The sequence below is a fragment of the Apium graveolens genome, chromosome 7, assembly GCF_009905375.1.
Source record: "Apium graveolens cultivar Ventura chromosome 7, ASM990537v1, whole genome shotgun sequence".
In the NCBI taxonomy this organism is placed as follows: Eukaryota; Viridiplantae; Streptophyta; class Magnoliopsida; order Apiales; family Apiaceae; genus Apium; species Apium graveolens.
In genome coordinates, this window is record NC_133653.1 from 31,324,861 (window position 1) to 31,339,423 (window position 14,563).

At 33.3% G+C, this 14,563-nt stretch overlaps 2 protein-coding genes across 4 annotated transcripts; one reads left to right on the forward strand and one right to left on the reverse strand.

Annotated features, from left to right (window-relative positions):
• The first annotated feature begins 337 nt into the window (after window positions 1–337).
• On the forward strand, window positions 338–3,427 carry LOC141670538 (mitochondrial acidic protein mam33). Of its 2 annotated transcripts, XR_012554602.1 has the most exons (3): window positions 338–592; window positions 1,843–2,630; window positions 2,735–3,427. XR_012554602.1 is itself a non-coding variant. In XM_074476432.1 (2 exons), exons 1-2 carry the CDS (start codon window positions 422–424, stop codon window positions 2,344–2,346), a joined length of 675 nt encoding a protein of 224 aa, XP_074332533.1. In that variant the 5' UTR covers window positions 338–421; the 3' UTR covers window positions 2,347–2,700. The 2 variants fall into 2 exon arrangements, 1 of the variants encoding a protein (XP_074332533.1); XM_074476432.1 differs by lacking the exon at window positions 2,735–3,427 and having other exon boundaries at window positions 1,843–2,700.
• Window positions 3,428–5,608: 2,181 nt separating this feature from the next.
• LOC141671368 (retinoblastoma-related protein-like) lies at window positions 5,609–12,431 on the reverse strand. Of its 2 annotated transcripts, none has more exons than XM_074477590.1 (19): window positions 12,294–12,431; window positions 11,975–12,079; window positions 11,764–11,871; window positions 11,483–11,625; window positions 11,296–11,392; window positions 11,118–11,164; window positions 10,409–10,595; window positions 10,058–10,124; window positions 9,760–9,939; window positions 9,469–9,662; window positions 8,512–9,394; window positions 8,265–8,427; window positions 8,092–8,164; window positions 7,446–7,622; window positions 7,242–7,361; window positions 7,019–7,166; window positions 6,749–6,861; window positions 6,153–6,268; window positions 5,609–6,063 (listed from the first exon to the last, which is right to left on the reverse strand). In XM_074477590.1, exons 2-19 carry the CDS (start codon window positions 12,050–12,052, stop codon window positions 5,919–5,921), a joined length of 3,039 nt encoding a protein of 1,012 aa, XP_074333691.1. In that variant the 5' UTR covers window positions 12,053–12,079; window positions 12,294–12,431; the 3' UTR covers window positions 5,609–5,918. The 2 variants fall into 2 exon arrangements, with proteins under 2 accessions (XP_074333691.1, XP_074333690.1); XM_074477589.1 differs by having other exon boundaries at window positions 12,247–12,427.
• Window positions 12,432–14,563: the final 2,132 nt, after the last annotated feature.

Here is a 14,563-nt window from a genome sequence, read left to right on the forward strand (position 1 = left end):
TTAAATAAGTGTTTGGATAATTTCATTTATAAGTTATAATTTTTTTTTCTTAAATGAACTAAAATAAATAATTATCAAATATAATTATCTAAATTCTTGAATTTTAAGTTAGATTAATATTTAAAAATATATATTTTAAAACTGAAGTTAATAAATTAGCGAAAAATCAAAATAAGTTGAGAAAAAGTATGTCATTACTAACATTCAACTGATCGGCTTATAAGTTATAAATTCAGCTTATAAATTGGATCGACAAACACTCATCGATAACTTATTACGGGGCGATACATAATGTTACGGGCCATATGGTTTTAGCCCAAAAAAATATCGAGGCCCATCGGGCCAAAAACTAGTTTTACCTAAAAGCTTCTCGAAAAGAAATAACCCGAAAAAAGCTTTCACTGAAATCAAGCTTAACAAAATGTTGAGAAGAGCAGCTAGCAAAGCTATACAACAGCGATGGAGCATGTTAGCATCACGTCCCTTGTCGACGTCAAAGTCAACGGCGAATGTCTCAACGGCGGTCAACTCAATGATTCTCCGTTCACTCAAAGAACACTATCTTGAAGTCTCCAAAATGACTCCTCCCCCTGTATTTCTCTGACCCCTTTTAGTATATGTGGTTTTTTCTGGGTTTTTTTATTACTTAATTTTCTTTAAGTTTTCTTGAATTTTTATTTTTGTTATTTTTGGGGTTTCTTGAAATATAGGGTTTAAGTGGGGTTTATGTATCTCTATGAATGTCATTTTGGCATGTGGGTTTTTCTGGGCTTTTTGATTACTTGATTTTATTTTATTTTTCTTGAATTTGTTTTTATTGTCTTTTTTGGGATTTCTTGAAATTTAAGGTTTAAGTGGGGTTTATTTATTTCTATGAATGTGTGTATTGTGTGTATATAAGCATTTTGGCATGTGGGTTTTCATGGGTTTCTTGATTGGTTGTGTTTCTTTGATTTCATGGATTTATATTGTTGTTTTTGTGGTTTCTGGAAATTTAGGGTTTAAGTGGGGTTTATGTATTTTGTGTTTTTTTTTGTTATTTTGTGTTGTGGATAGTGTGTATTGATTGTGCTTTTTATCATCGTTGTCGAGATGTGGATTGCTAGTTAACGGGGTTGGTCGAATGTGGCTATTAATTGTGATAACTTAACTGCATTTGGGTGGAAAAATATGGAATAGGTAATTGTGAATAGGGGTACATGATTAAGAGGTGGAAAGTGAAAAAAATGAGTTTGTGTTAATTTTCTGCGATAGAGTTAGTAAAGAAAATGAGTAGGAAGAAGAAGGGGGTGTTTGTATATTGGTAGATTACCTTTGTTTGAATTTGTAATAAAAACAAAATGGAGTGAGGAATCAAAGTCGGAAATGTTTATTTGTGAAGTAGTACAGAGGCCGTTTCAATTCCTTTTTAGTTTCATTCATTTCAACCACATGCAACATTGTAGAAATTCTTTTGCCTTTGGGTTTATGCTAAATCTTGCTAGCTTTGTCTATGTGTGTTTTCTGGTGCTTTATATGTGTGGCATCAGCGTATTTTATGTTGTTTAGAGATAATTCAATATTGAGACTTTGCATAATTACCATGACTAGCTTTAGTTGTGTTTCCCGTATGATATTTATAGACCTATATTCCTGGAAAGCAAAGGGATTACACTATATTTAAGAATCAAGTGTCTCTTAGTATTGCAGTCTATTGATGTGTTCTTTTCATATGTAATTTAACAATCTTATGGTAGGCGTTCTCGTTGTTTTCCAGTTTGAGGTGCCTTTCTTGACAATGGTTTTGTGCAATTCTGTGTACAATTTTGGGGGTTTATACTTGTTATCATTGTTTGTGCACAGAAAGTGAGCCCTCCATCACCCTTCACGGTTGTGAAAGGGTCTCTTGAAAATTATGGTCCTGTTTTGACAAGGACTCATGGGAATGAGGAAATCAATATAACTGTGATGCGGTTGACCAACATTATTCCTGCTGCCGAGGATGATGAAGAGGATGGAATGAACCAGTTATTTCTTCATGTTGATGTGTCTAAGCCAGGGCAGAGCGAGTCTTTACTTTTCCTTTGTGGACTATATCCAGACGCGGTAGGAATTCACTCAGTTTCGATGAGGGCCAAGAGCGAAGTTTCAGGTTTTGTCATGGCCCCAACCAAATATAATGGGCCCACCTTCCAGGATCTTGATGACAAGATGAAGGATGCAATTCATGGTTACCTTGAAGAGCGAGGCATAACTGAAAGCCTCTTTCCATTCCTTCAAGCTTGGCTTTATGTGAAGGATCACCGGAAACTAATGGAATGGTTCAAATCAATAGGCACTTTCATTACTGAAAAGAAGGAAGCTTAGATGCTCAGTTATCTTTATGTTTAAATATGTCGAATGATTTTTCAAGTACTCCGGATAAATAGTATATTTTTATGCCAAGTTTTCATCTCTTATATAAGGCTGCTCCGTGAGGATGATTCCATGTATTGTTTGACCATTAATCGGCAAGGCTGTCAAAGGTTTTCACCTGTAACTTTAAAGAACCTAGTCTCCCCAGCATGATAGTTAATGGCTTGGAATTCTTGCACACATGTCGTCAAGTTTGAATTTTGTATGGTTTATATTTGGAATTAACTTTTAACAAGGTATTCTTCCTCTCTTTCTAGTTAATCTCTCTATGAAGTTAGGAACTTGGCACGATTGTTGTACTCATATATTCCAGTATATGTTGTTTATAATTTTCTTGAAGTGTGAGTAACGTCCAAATTAAAGTAAATGTTGTGTGTTGCTGCTGGTTGGGAACCAATTACGTTCAAGCACAGGATGGATCAAAGTCTTCTTTTGAGTATGATTTTGTTCAGACAGCAAGCCGGTTCCATATTTCTGGGTATCCATTTACTTGTGGTCGTATGCAGATGAGATTTTACGACCTACCAAATCATGCCTCTGTTGCTACTGCTGTCGATATAGGTATTTTGAAAATACGTGCCAATGGTTAACAATGGCTTTGATGGGAGGTTTTGCTAGAATAGGTAATAATGAGATCACTGTTTTAGTAAATGATGCGGAGAAAGGTAGTGACATCAGTTCACAAGAAGCCCGGCAAATCTAGCTCTCCGACGAGCTAGGACACAAGTTGAAACGATCAATGAGATTTCGGAGCGCCAGGCTAAGGGGCGGTTGAGCAACTCAAGCAAACCACCAAAAGGGGCATGTGTTGTTCTCATTATTTCTTTCAAGCGGTCTATTTGTTGCTCATAATGATACATTCGACTATTGTGTATTTTAACAGGATTCGAGATGATTATGTTTGAATCCACGTTAGTCCCTCACTTTCATTATTCACCATTTTAACAAGTTACTTGGTTGAAAGCAAGCACAAATCATCTACGATATGGTTGGAGATATTTTTGGTATGTTATTGTTTGTAATTTTATTTAGAGTTATTTGCAAAATACATCCCCGTGGTTTGGCCAAAATATATTTTTTTATCTATACTTTAGATAACTGCACTTTGCATCCTCTTACTATTTCGGCGCGACAAATTGCACCCTTTTCGTTAAATTTGTTAAAATTCTCAGGGGCATTTTAGGAAATTAAAATATTTAATTATAATTAGATCATTATTTAAGTTTTTTGACCCTCTAAATGATACTTTTCGAAAAAATTTAAAGAACGAAAATTATAGAGAACGAAAAAATCTTTTTAAAACAATAACATTAAAAATTATCAAAAAATTTACGAAGCCAAAATTAAATAAAATATATACTTATTGAATTTATTAAAAATAATTATAAAAAAAATATTTCAATTTTGAACCTTTTTATTTCGAAAAGATCTTTTTATTCTCTACAACTTCCGTTCTTTAAATTTTTTCAGAATGTATCATTTAGAGGGTTATAAACCTTAAATAAAGATCTGAAAATAATTTAATATTTACATTTCCTAAAATACCCCTGAAAATTTTAACAAAATTAACGAAAAGAGTGCAATTTGTCGCGCCGAAATAGTAAGGGGATGCAAAGTGCAGTTATCTAAAGTATAGGTAAAAAAATGCATTTTGGCCAAAGCACAGGGATGCATTTTGCAAATAACTCTTTTATTTAATATATATATACCTAATATAAATGAACTAGGCTTGATCATGACCGGTTCATGAATTTTAAATTTTATTTTGCGTAAACTCTATTTGGGATACCGAAAATTCGTTAACGCAACTCAATTTATAAACAAACCGATTTTGAATACAAAAGCTCAAGTTAGGCATGACTTGATTAAAAACTGAACTTGATAATCAATAAGTCGGACTCGTATTACTTCTGAAAAATATGTGAAAGCTGAAAATAACATCTATTATCTATCTATTATTAATATATTAATAATAGCCCAACATGGGATAATATTGATGAGACATTTTATTATCTCAAAAATTATGAAACATTTTATTCTTTATGAAATGTCTAATTTGCCCTTAAAAATTGGTGAGACATAAAATTCAACTTAAAATATCTAATTTACCCCTCTTTTCATAAATTGTATAAAACTTGATATTAAAAGGAATCAAACTCAGGTTTTCAAGTTACAATGGCAATCTACTTAACACTCTGTCACTTATTCACATGAGTCTTTCACCATGCATATAATATAAGTGCGTGTGATGGAGACTTATTTACCTCGGAATTTTGAGTCATTTTATTATTCATAAAATGTCTAATTACTCTTAAAATTTAGTGAGACAGAAAATTCAATTTTTTTATCATAAACTCTTTATATTTGATAAAAATACAATAACTTTTTATTAAAAAATTATAAGTTTTAAGTAATTATAAATGTTAATGAATACATAATTAAAATGTACATAGTATTATATTTTTAAAAAATATTTAAAAATAAATAAACATTTACGGGTATAAAGAGCCATTAAACTTCAGCTTATTTCGAATTCAAAATTAGTACTTCACTTATTTTTTAAAAAATATTCGAAATTTGACAATGTGATCCAGAATAAAATAATCGTTATTATCCAGTTTTATAGGTTCAAAATTACAATCTCGATAAAAGTATCTTACAAATACGACAAAATTTTTGTAAATGCTATATAGATAAGGATTGATGTGTTTCAGACTATTTTTTGTAAAATCAAATTAATAACTAATAGGTATCAAACTTACTAACTTGATTGGTGATAGGTTATTATTTTTCGGACTTAACTCGGTTTTTAAAAAATACTCAAAATTTAAAATTAGTCGTCACCAAATTTGATATTATTACATAACACACACATAACATACACACATAACACACACAACAACATGCATGCATACATACATACAAACAAATATACATACATATATAGATACCAAAAACTCGTTAACGCAACTCAATTTATAAATAAATCGAGTTTGAACAAAAAAGCTCAAGTTAGATATGACTTGATTAAAAAACTGAACTTGATAATCAATAAGTCGGGTGGACTCGTATAACTTCTGAAAAACATGTAAAAGCCGAAAATAACATTATTATATTAATTAGTTAACTATTTAAGGGAAACAACAATTCGACATTAGAAAGCACTTGGGACTAGCTGTGAATAATGTATATATAGTATAAAAACGAACATGGCTTGATGGAAAAATTGGAACTTGATAATAAAATAAGTCAGACTCGATTACCTAATTGAGAAAAAGAAACCTGAACATGCCCAATTATTACATTAGTTAAACTATTCACGGAAAACAACATTTCGACAGTAGACATCACTTGGGGCTGGTGGCGGATAATTTATACAGTTTACAATAAAACACCGCTTCAACCAACCCCCCCCCCCCCAAACATAAATCTGAAATTACGACTCCACCTAGAGGAAATAACGAAAATAAACACAGAAACCCTATGATATATATTACTGCTTAGGAAGTTTAATTGCGAAAATGTTATGCATCGGGTTGCTCGGATTTCAAGGGTGTCCCAGATGAGGATGCAGAACTACCATTTTGCAGGTAGATGCTGTTGGCCACCAAGGAGTCACTGACCATTCCAACGTCGTCAAAGTTGAGCATGCCTCTAAACTTCTTGGGACTGAAACAAAAGAAAGTACAGCAGCAACAATTACTTGATATATTTATTTTATATTACATATGTTTAAAATTTTCAAGTAAAATATATACCCATTCAAGTGGTTATTGATGGCAGTAAGATCCTTTGAAGGACTTTGGTATGCACGAGTACTCTCCCCAACACAAGCGTAGTAACTCTTGGAGCTATGTGAATTCAGAGCATCCATCTATAAAAATATAAATGCAGATATGATTTAGTTGTCTGTAAAGGTGCAAATAAGTATACCCACTTTATAGACAATAAGAACTGTAACAAATTCAAACTATTACCAGTATCAAAATTCTGATAAAAGTTAATGAGCATCTATAAGAAAAAATGCAAGTATGTAGAGAATAGATATATTTATGTGGGAAGCTGTTTACAGTTGGTACTTTTGGTCGGGGTACTGGAGGTAATTTAAGCATAAACAAATGATGTATGCACTGGAATTAACAATTCTGTTAGTCATATCTTGCAGTAATCTCGAGATAAGGAGACTTCCTTAGGGAATAAAAACCAACTCAAGAGAAAACCTTCAGATCATACTTACGTAACAACATAAAAAAAGATTTCACATAGAGTTCAATTATAAGTTTGACTATAATTATAAGAAATTACCATATCAAGATAATTAGATATAATATAACATCAAGATAATTAGCTATACCTTTGAAGATCGCAGTGGAGAGACATAAACATTGTGCACCGCAGATACTTTCTTGGGGGACATATCTGGGAGACTAGGAAACTTCGATACTTTGGGTGATCCAGGGCATTGACCTTAATGTAAATGATAAAAATGAGAATTAAAAGTAAAGACAATCATATAGTACTGCAGGTTTTGTCAAAGAAACAGCAATTTGAACAAGGATATAGCAAGTGCATTTGATATCTATTAAACATATTAAGATAAGTTTTTGAGTATGGAGAATCAAACCTTTGTCATTGTTATTCACAGCTTCTGGTATCTGGCTACTCTTCTTAACAATTCCAGCAGGGGCAAGTTCCACCAATAGAGGCTTTACCGAAGGGATAAATAATTCATTGTAAAATGTGATAATATCAACATGATCCTTCCCTGTTTTCTATTTTAAAAACCATTAAAAAGTTAGAGTTTGCTCAGACTGTTGAGTACATAGAACATAGGTAATTTTACATACCCCATTCCGCCGAGCTGCTGACCAATCCACAAACACGCTTCGGAAAACCTGAGGTTTGCACTGTGGCTGCTTTCTGTAGTTGTAAATGATTTCTTTGAATGTTAAATTCAATTGGGAGATCTGCAATTTCAAATCATAGCATTTAGGAGAATGACAAAAGAACAACTCAAGAACTCGCAAAGTCACAAATATCTAACAGCAAACCTTTGCAACTCCATACAGACAACTTAGGATGATTTGATCTATATGGCGGTTAAAAAATAGAGCAGTCTGCTGCATAAGGATCTTCTGGAAAAGACAGTACACGTTCTCTTTTATTTGTGGCGGTAGCTGGAGCCTTTCAGTCATACTATTGATTCGAACAGCTGCTAACTTTACAATCTGGCAATTCAAGAAGGTAAATAGTATGAAACATTAGCATATAAAACGAAACATAATGGTAACAATGCTGTGCATATTAGCTCAGTGCAAACGATCTTAACAAACTGAATATTTTAATGCCATTGTATTTTTCCAAAAAACAGAATAACTATTATTTGTATGTACTATTATCTTGATACATATACATAGCATACTTTTATAAGATTGAGATGACATATCTAAATACACCGAAGTAGAGATTGAACAAGTAAATAGTCAGCTTAAGATTTTTGGAAATGACCCAAGAACTTCATATGTAGATTTATTTAGTTTTATTCCTAACCATTAACAATGCTAGCATAAATGATGCCCGGATATTAGAAGGTCATGAGTTGTAACACATTTTCTCTAAGAAAACAACAAATCTCGGTAATGATATTAACCAAAACTATTCCAAAAAATGGATCATTAAAGCAAACAAAATTACTACCTTGCCAAAAACTACATTTATTGCAGTTTCAGCGCATGTTTCCCCTCCGCCCCCTGGATTTGCCCTCGTCGGACTGCATTTATGCCATCACATTTGTCACAATTAGCTTAAATCTTTAATTAAAAGAAGTGGCACAACGGTGCTCAGACAACAGCTGAAATGGTTATATTTACCTCGAAAATGCAGACTGCAAAGCTGGAGGCATTAATTTCGATTTGAGGTTGTTGGTAGCCAGAAGGCGATCCTTCACTGGTGATGTGAAAGAATTACGCTCTACTAATACACTTCGAGGTTCAGTGCAAAGCCTCTTCGGAGACCGAATATCACCATTCTGACCTGGAAATATTAGCAGATACTATCAGTCAGTATAGAAATGGAGCTAACATAATAATGTGATTTGGAGATGAACTGTTTTAATACCTGGGGATGACTCCTGCTTATGCAAAGATGTGACAGGAGATAAAATTCCGCTTGACATATTGACATGAAGAGCAATTGCATCTAAAGATGGCATGGGCTCTGCCAATAATCCAAGACGACAAATTTCTGCAGAGAGGGCAGGCCTTGCTACTGTCAAAGAATTGTACATAGAAGAGCCCCTTTCCCATACCATGCTCTCCAAAAGCCGTTCTTCCAGTGAATTCAGATGCCTTCTCAGTTCTCTTGGAAGAGATTCCTCATGTCTAACAAAACTTTCTATAACCTTACTAAGATCGAAGGCTGTAATGCCAGTCCTTTCTAACACTACTGGAAACAACATTGTTACTGTCTTGTGAGTGGCGAGAACAAGCTCAGCAGAACAGGCTAGCATACACCTATGAAACCTCTCATTAGTAAGCAAAGAGGTCAAATTGTTTGCATTTAAAATCTGGGCCTCTGCTGTACACATGGCTTGCAAAACCCTATAATAGAGCTTAACAGTTTCTAGTCTACGTTGTTCTGCCCATATGTTGTCCATAAGGTTTGTACTCTGCAAGCTTCCAGTAACTCTACGGTCACTTGGACCACTACTTGGAAATATAGCTTCTAATATTATACGAGCTCTGCGAACAACCTCATTAGTTACATCCCTATCACATTTTGACAAGAATGATTCCAACTCTGCTGAAGGCTTTGATGGAAGCGGACATACAATATCCCGAAGCCACTTCGCTGTTGTCATTGCTGTGCTCACAGGGGTAGCTGCCATCCTTGAGGAGCTCATGCCAGGGTTTCCACTCATAACAGATTTTGCAGGAGAGCGAAATGGAGAAAGTGGACTTGTTATTGTCTTTGTAGGGGATGCTATTGAGTCAAATTTCCTCTGGAAAAAAGAGTAATAAGATGTTAGGCAGTTGAACTTATCAAATAGCCGCCTTATACAGAAAAAAAACATACCTTTGTACCACTTATATTTGTGGCACCTCCAGATGAGCTACTTGAGCCAAGCACACTATCCTCCGCATCCATAAACACTCTTTCATCTAAATCACTTGTATTAAGAATAGCATCTTCATAGTCCTTTTCTAAAATACTTAAATTAGTGGATAAAGTTGTTTCTTCCATTAAACCGTCGAAGTAAATTAAACCGTCTGCATCAGATGGGCAGAAATTGCAGAAAAGGTGGATTAGGTAAAATACAATAGCACATTAATTAAGCCAGCACTCAATCATGGTGGAATTTAGTACCTGTGCTGATATTGTTGAGATTTTCAACTTCACATTCCGAGGCCAAGCAAGGTTTTTTCTTCAATATGCTTTCTATTAATTTATTGGTTTTCTCCATTGTTTTCCTCAGTTCGTCTTCTGAAGTCTCATACATCTTGCAGAGTGATGCAATTATATCCACACCTTTGTCACCTTTCTTTACTGTTAAGAATCAAAAATGGTATTTAGCAAAAAACAAAAGAATCAAAATGGTAAAAAAAATTACATTTCACTAACAAAGGCTGTAGAATTTAAAATAAGTTCCTGGAAAGATACTCACTAAAGCGTGAAGAGTCATCAATGGTAAACTTTCTCAAATGAGCAGGGACATGAATAATTAAAATGGCCTGTACAAAATTTCAAACATTGAAAACATTAAGTGCATCATCATAACCATAATAGATAGTAATACTACAACATGTGAATCTGAAACAGGGAAGATGCCTGTCGACTGAGCAAAAAGATGTCTGCTCTTCCTCTTCAAGGAGAGAGGCAAGAGAAGGTTGGTTTTGCATGAAAGGTAACATGTCGTTGTATTACATCACTGATTAATGCATCATTAATTTAATGCTAAAAGGTTTAGCAAAAACATTACATTACAGTCAACAAATGGTTATGAAATGAAACTAACCAATATGGAAACTAGACCATTTGTGCAAGTCACCAAATCCTTGAACCGGCTGAATGCATGTGCACGAAGAGCTAGAAATAGCAACCAACCAAAACGATGATAGTCTGACCCAACGCCAACAGCTGATTGCTTATCAATATTTGCATCCTTTGCCAAAAAGAGTTCCTGGTACGCACGTTTATAGTACCTGGTAAAGAAAATATGACAAAGCTATACTTTAGTTTAAGCAAAATCATGGAGAACCTTATACCAACAACAGATTATATAAAAAGTATAGAAATAGCAAATATATAAGTACGAAGTATTATAATCTTCTAATGCAAATCACCAACATAAATTGCAGCGTCATAGAGTGAAATGGCTTTTATCAAGTGATAGATTATCTAATTTGGTTTTATCAAACTACTTCTAATAATTTTCGAAGAATAGGCAAAATAAGATGTATGTTGCTGTTCTAGGATAAAAAAATAAGCACACAGGTTATTAAGTTATATATTAAGTCCGAATGTAATGTGACCTTACACATTGAATTTAAGCATGTGTGAAGTGGTCTGCACACCTCTTCTATATGCCAAATGATATTGATTGATTTCATGATTCTTTGGCAGTTTTAGATGGATGGACGAATTACTTACTAAAACAAGATTATAATCATAATAAACTTGAGCAACAAAAAAGTTAAGCAACAATAATACAAAACGATACCCACTTGCTTAAAATGCTCATGTGCACAAAATTGGCTTGGAGCTCCTTTGCCTGATTCAGATGAGAAAGAAACATAACTAAGTACAATCACAAAATAATGGACATGACCAATCAATTAACTACATGGGATTAATTCCTAGAACAATTAAACATGATAACGCTAAATATCTAGATATTTGTACCTCAAGTCTCTTCTCCCAATCTGTGCCGTAAAGATTACATAAGACTGGACCCACCTTAACAATAAACTGTGGAATTTCTTTGAAAAAATCCACCAGACTACAAAACCAAAAACATAAACATAATTAAAATGACGTTAGAATCAATTAAGTACCCTGGAAAGAATCAAACCATTAATTAAATATTTACTTCAACTTAGCCGCCCTTAACATCTGACATAAGTTAAACCCTTTAGCATCCGTCTCTCGATTAGAATCATTTAAATCACGCTGGGTCAATCTTTTTAATGAGTACAAAACAAACGCAAACCAGTAACGTTCTGCTTCTTCCGGCTGAACCATAAATACAATCCATAAAAACGACAAAATCAATCAATTTAATTAGCCTTAACACAAATTCGCGCCATACAAAATTCAAAATCATATCCATAATCAACATATCATCAAACTTTCAAAAAGAAACCAATTTACCGTTCCACTTCCAACAGCTATGGTTACACCAGGCTGCAAAAGATGCTTGCTTTCATTGAACAGCTTCATTGCTTCAATCGTCGTACTCTCATCCATCGATAATCCATCCTACAGATCAAATCATACACACAAAACCCAAAAATGAGCTACACCAATTCACAAAACACAAAACCAAAATTCACACTAAGCAACAACAGAACAAACACAAAACCTTGCAAAAATCAGTAAATCGAGCTTCGATATCCGAATTCGAACCACCATCCGGAGCTAAAGCCTTCGAATTCTCCATTCTACCCCAAACCCTAAATCCCCAAATCTGCGAAAACCCATTAATCAAACAATCATAATCACCACATCAAAACCCCCAAAAATTCATACACACACAAACACAATCAAAATCAAAATTACAAAAAACCCAGATCCCAAAACTTTACAAACCACGAGATTCAATCAAGAAACACAAAAACACAAAAACCCCCTTACAAGAATCAAGAATCAGCAGATCTGATGAATAAAGTTTGGATCTTTACACTTAATTAGACAAATTCAAGAAAGCCCTTTTTTTATTTTGCCTCTTTTGTATTGTTTCTCTCTCTAGAAAGAGAGCATACATCTTATCTCTACTATATTTCTATGTGGGGCTTTGTTTCTCTCTCTAGGGTTCTGATTGCGCGGGAAAAAACAAGAGTGAGGTGTATAGAGTACATCATACACGAGTTAGCCAATTAAATGATGACACGTAGTGTATTTTACCGCCAATTTTCCAGCCGTTACGGAAGTTAAGTTAAGAAAGAGTAAAAGGTTTGTGGTTTGACCTTGTCCGTAACGCCCGTTTGGTCTTTTTTCAAAAAAAAGTTGTTTTTGCCACATTTGGTAATTTTAGATTTAGATTTGAGATGTGCCGGATATTATTTATTGAGGGTTAAAATTGTAAAATATTAGATTAGCACCCGTTCAAATGCATCCTTTTAAAAATAAATATATATATATATATATGTTAATGGTTATTTGTTTAATAATACAATACAATCTTGTTGCCAGAAAAATATTTCAGTAAAGGTCGAGGAAAATACACGGGGTGAATAGGTAAATATGACTAACTAAGATTAGTTTTAAATTTTACCCGATAATAGCTTAATGAGATTTTATAAACAGTTCAATAATCTGACAATGATAGTAAGCTGAGATGACTAAATGCAGTGCAAAAAAAAGTATGCAGAAAAGTAATAAGAAAACACAAGAATTTTAGCCAGATTCGACCTCTAATACCCTATGGTCTACGTACTGGATCCCTTACCAACTTGGTAAGAGAATATATTATTGATCAATCAAAGTTACAACTACAAGATACAACAATATATCTCCCTTTATCCCAGCTGCTGATAATGTCTTGCTGAAACCCTATTTAAGAACCTGCTCTCTAAGTACTATACTACCCCGTAGTACACTCCTCTAGCAAGTACCACTAAACTCTTGTTTCCCTTAGCCAACTTATCCAGCAACTAATCAATACAATTTGAACAATACAAATCAATGATAAAATTTATAACTCAAACTATAAACTCTCTAAGATAACTAAACGTATATATAATTAAAGCTCAAGAGAGTATATGTTAATCAATAAGTTCAGGAGTTGTGAGTGTTCTTACTTGCAATTCGTCAGTCATAAAAACTGCAAGAAACCTCATATATAAACATACACTAACGTTCAAAACAATCTCAACAATTTACAACGGTTAGAATCCAATTCTAACGTTTAAATTAGTTAGGATGATTTTCAATGTTCAGGCATCCGTTTGATAGCAGAGAGAAAGAAAGAAAAACGATCAGAAAAAGTTTCTTCTGTTTTGAAAGAGTATAAAACGTTTTAAACAGGTTTGTAGGAGATAGAGTTTGAAAAGAAAACAAACTCCTACAAATTAGGAACTGTTTTAAAGCTAGAAAATATTTTATAACAGAGCTCTATTATATATAAAACACGTATAATATAATAAAGAAGTCCTTACAATTTACTAAAAGAAGTTCCTGAATTTTCTCCTTTAAAATCGACTTCCATGTTGATTCTGGACTATCCATCTTGGCTTGCTGTTATTCTGAAAATTGTGATCATAGTTTGTTGAGATAGATTACTGTTGTATGACAGCTTGCTGTCATGATACTTAAACAGCAAAGGCATTAAGCTGATATATCCTGCAAACATTCTCAAATACCAACATGATGGCTTGTTGTGTTGTGATCATCAAAACTAAGGAGTTACAGTTGATACATAAATTTCAAATTTATATTTAAATAAAAAATATTTATGATATAATTGGCATATATAAATTTAATAGATATATCATTCCTTTTTAAAAAAGATACCTAATATAATATCAAGTGAATGAATTTCAAACAAATTAATTATAAGATTGTTTAAAAAAATAATTAATTTTCGCCACATTTGGTAATGTTAGATTTAGATTTAGATTTGAGATGGACCCTATTAGGGCTGACAATGGATTGGTTATCCGATCTGCGAGTTAGTGAGTCGGATACAGATCACTTAAAATAAAAATATAATCTAATGGTCCCCTAAAAGTACCATATCCAACTAATCTATACCCTCCCACATACAATTTCAGTTTTTTCCCTCCGTTTTTAATTTAATTTTTCCCGTCAATCCGTAAGTTTTTTTAAAAATCCGATTTCACTGTATTTTTCTCCATATCTCAAAGATCGATTTGTATACCATATGTCTTATATTTCAAAGTAATTTAAAAAAAATGATTTCTAGTTTCTTTTGAAATATTGGTTTCTATTG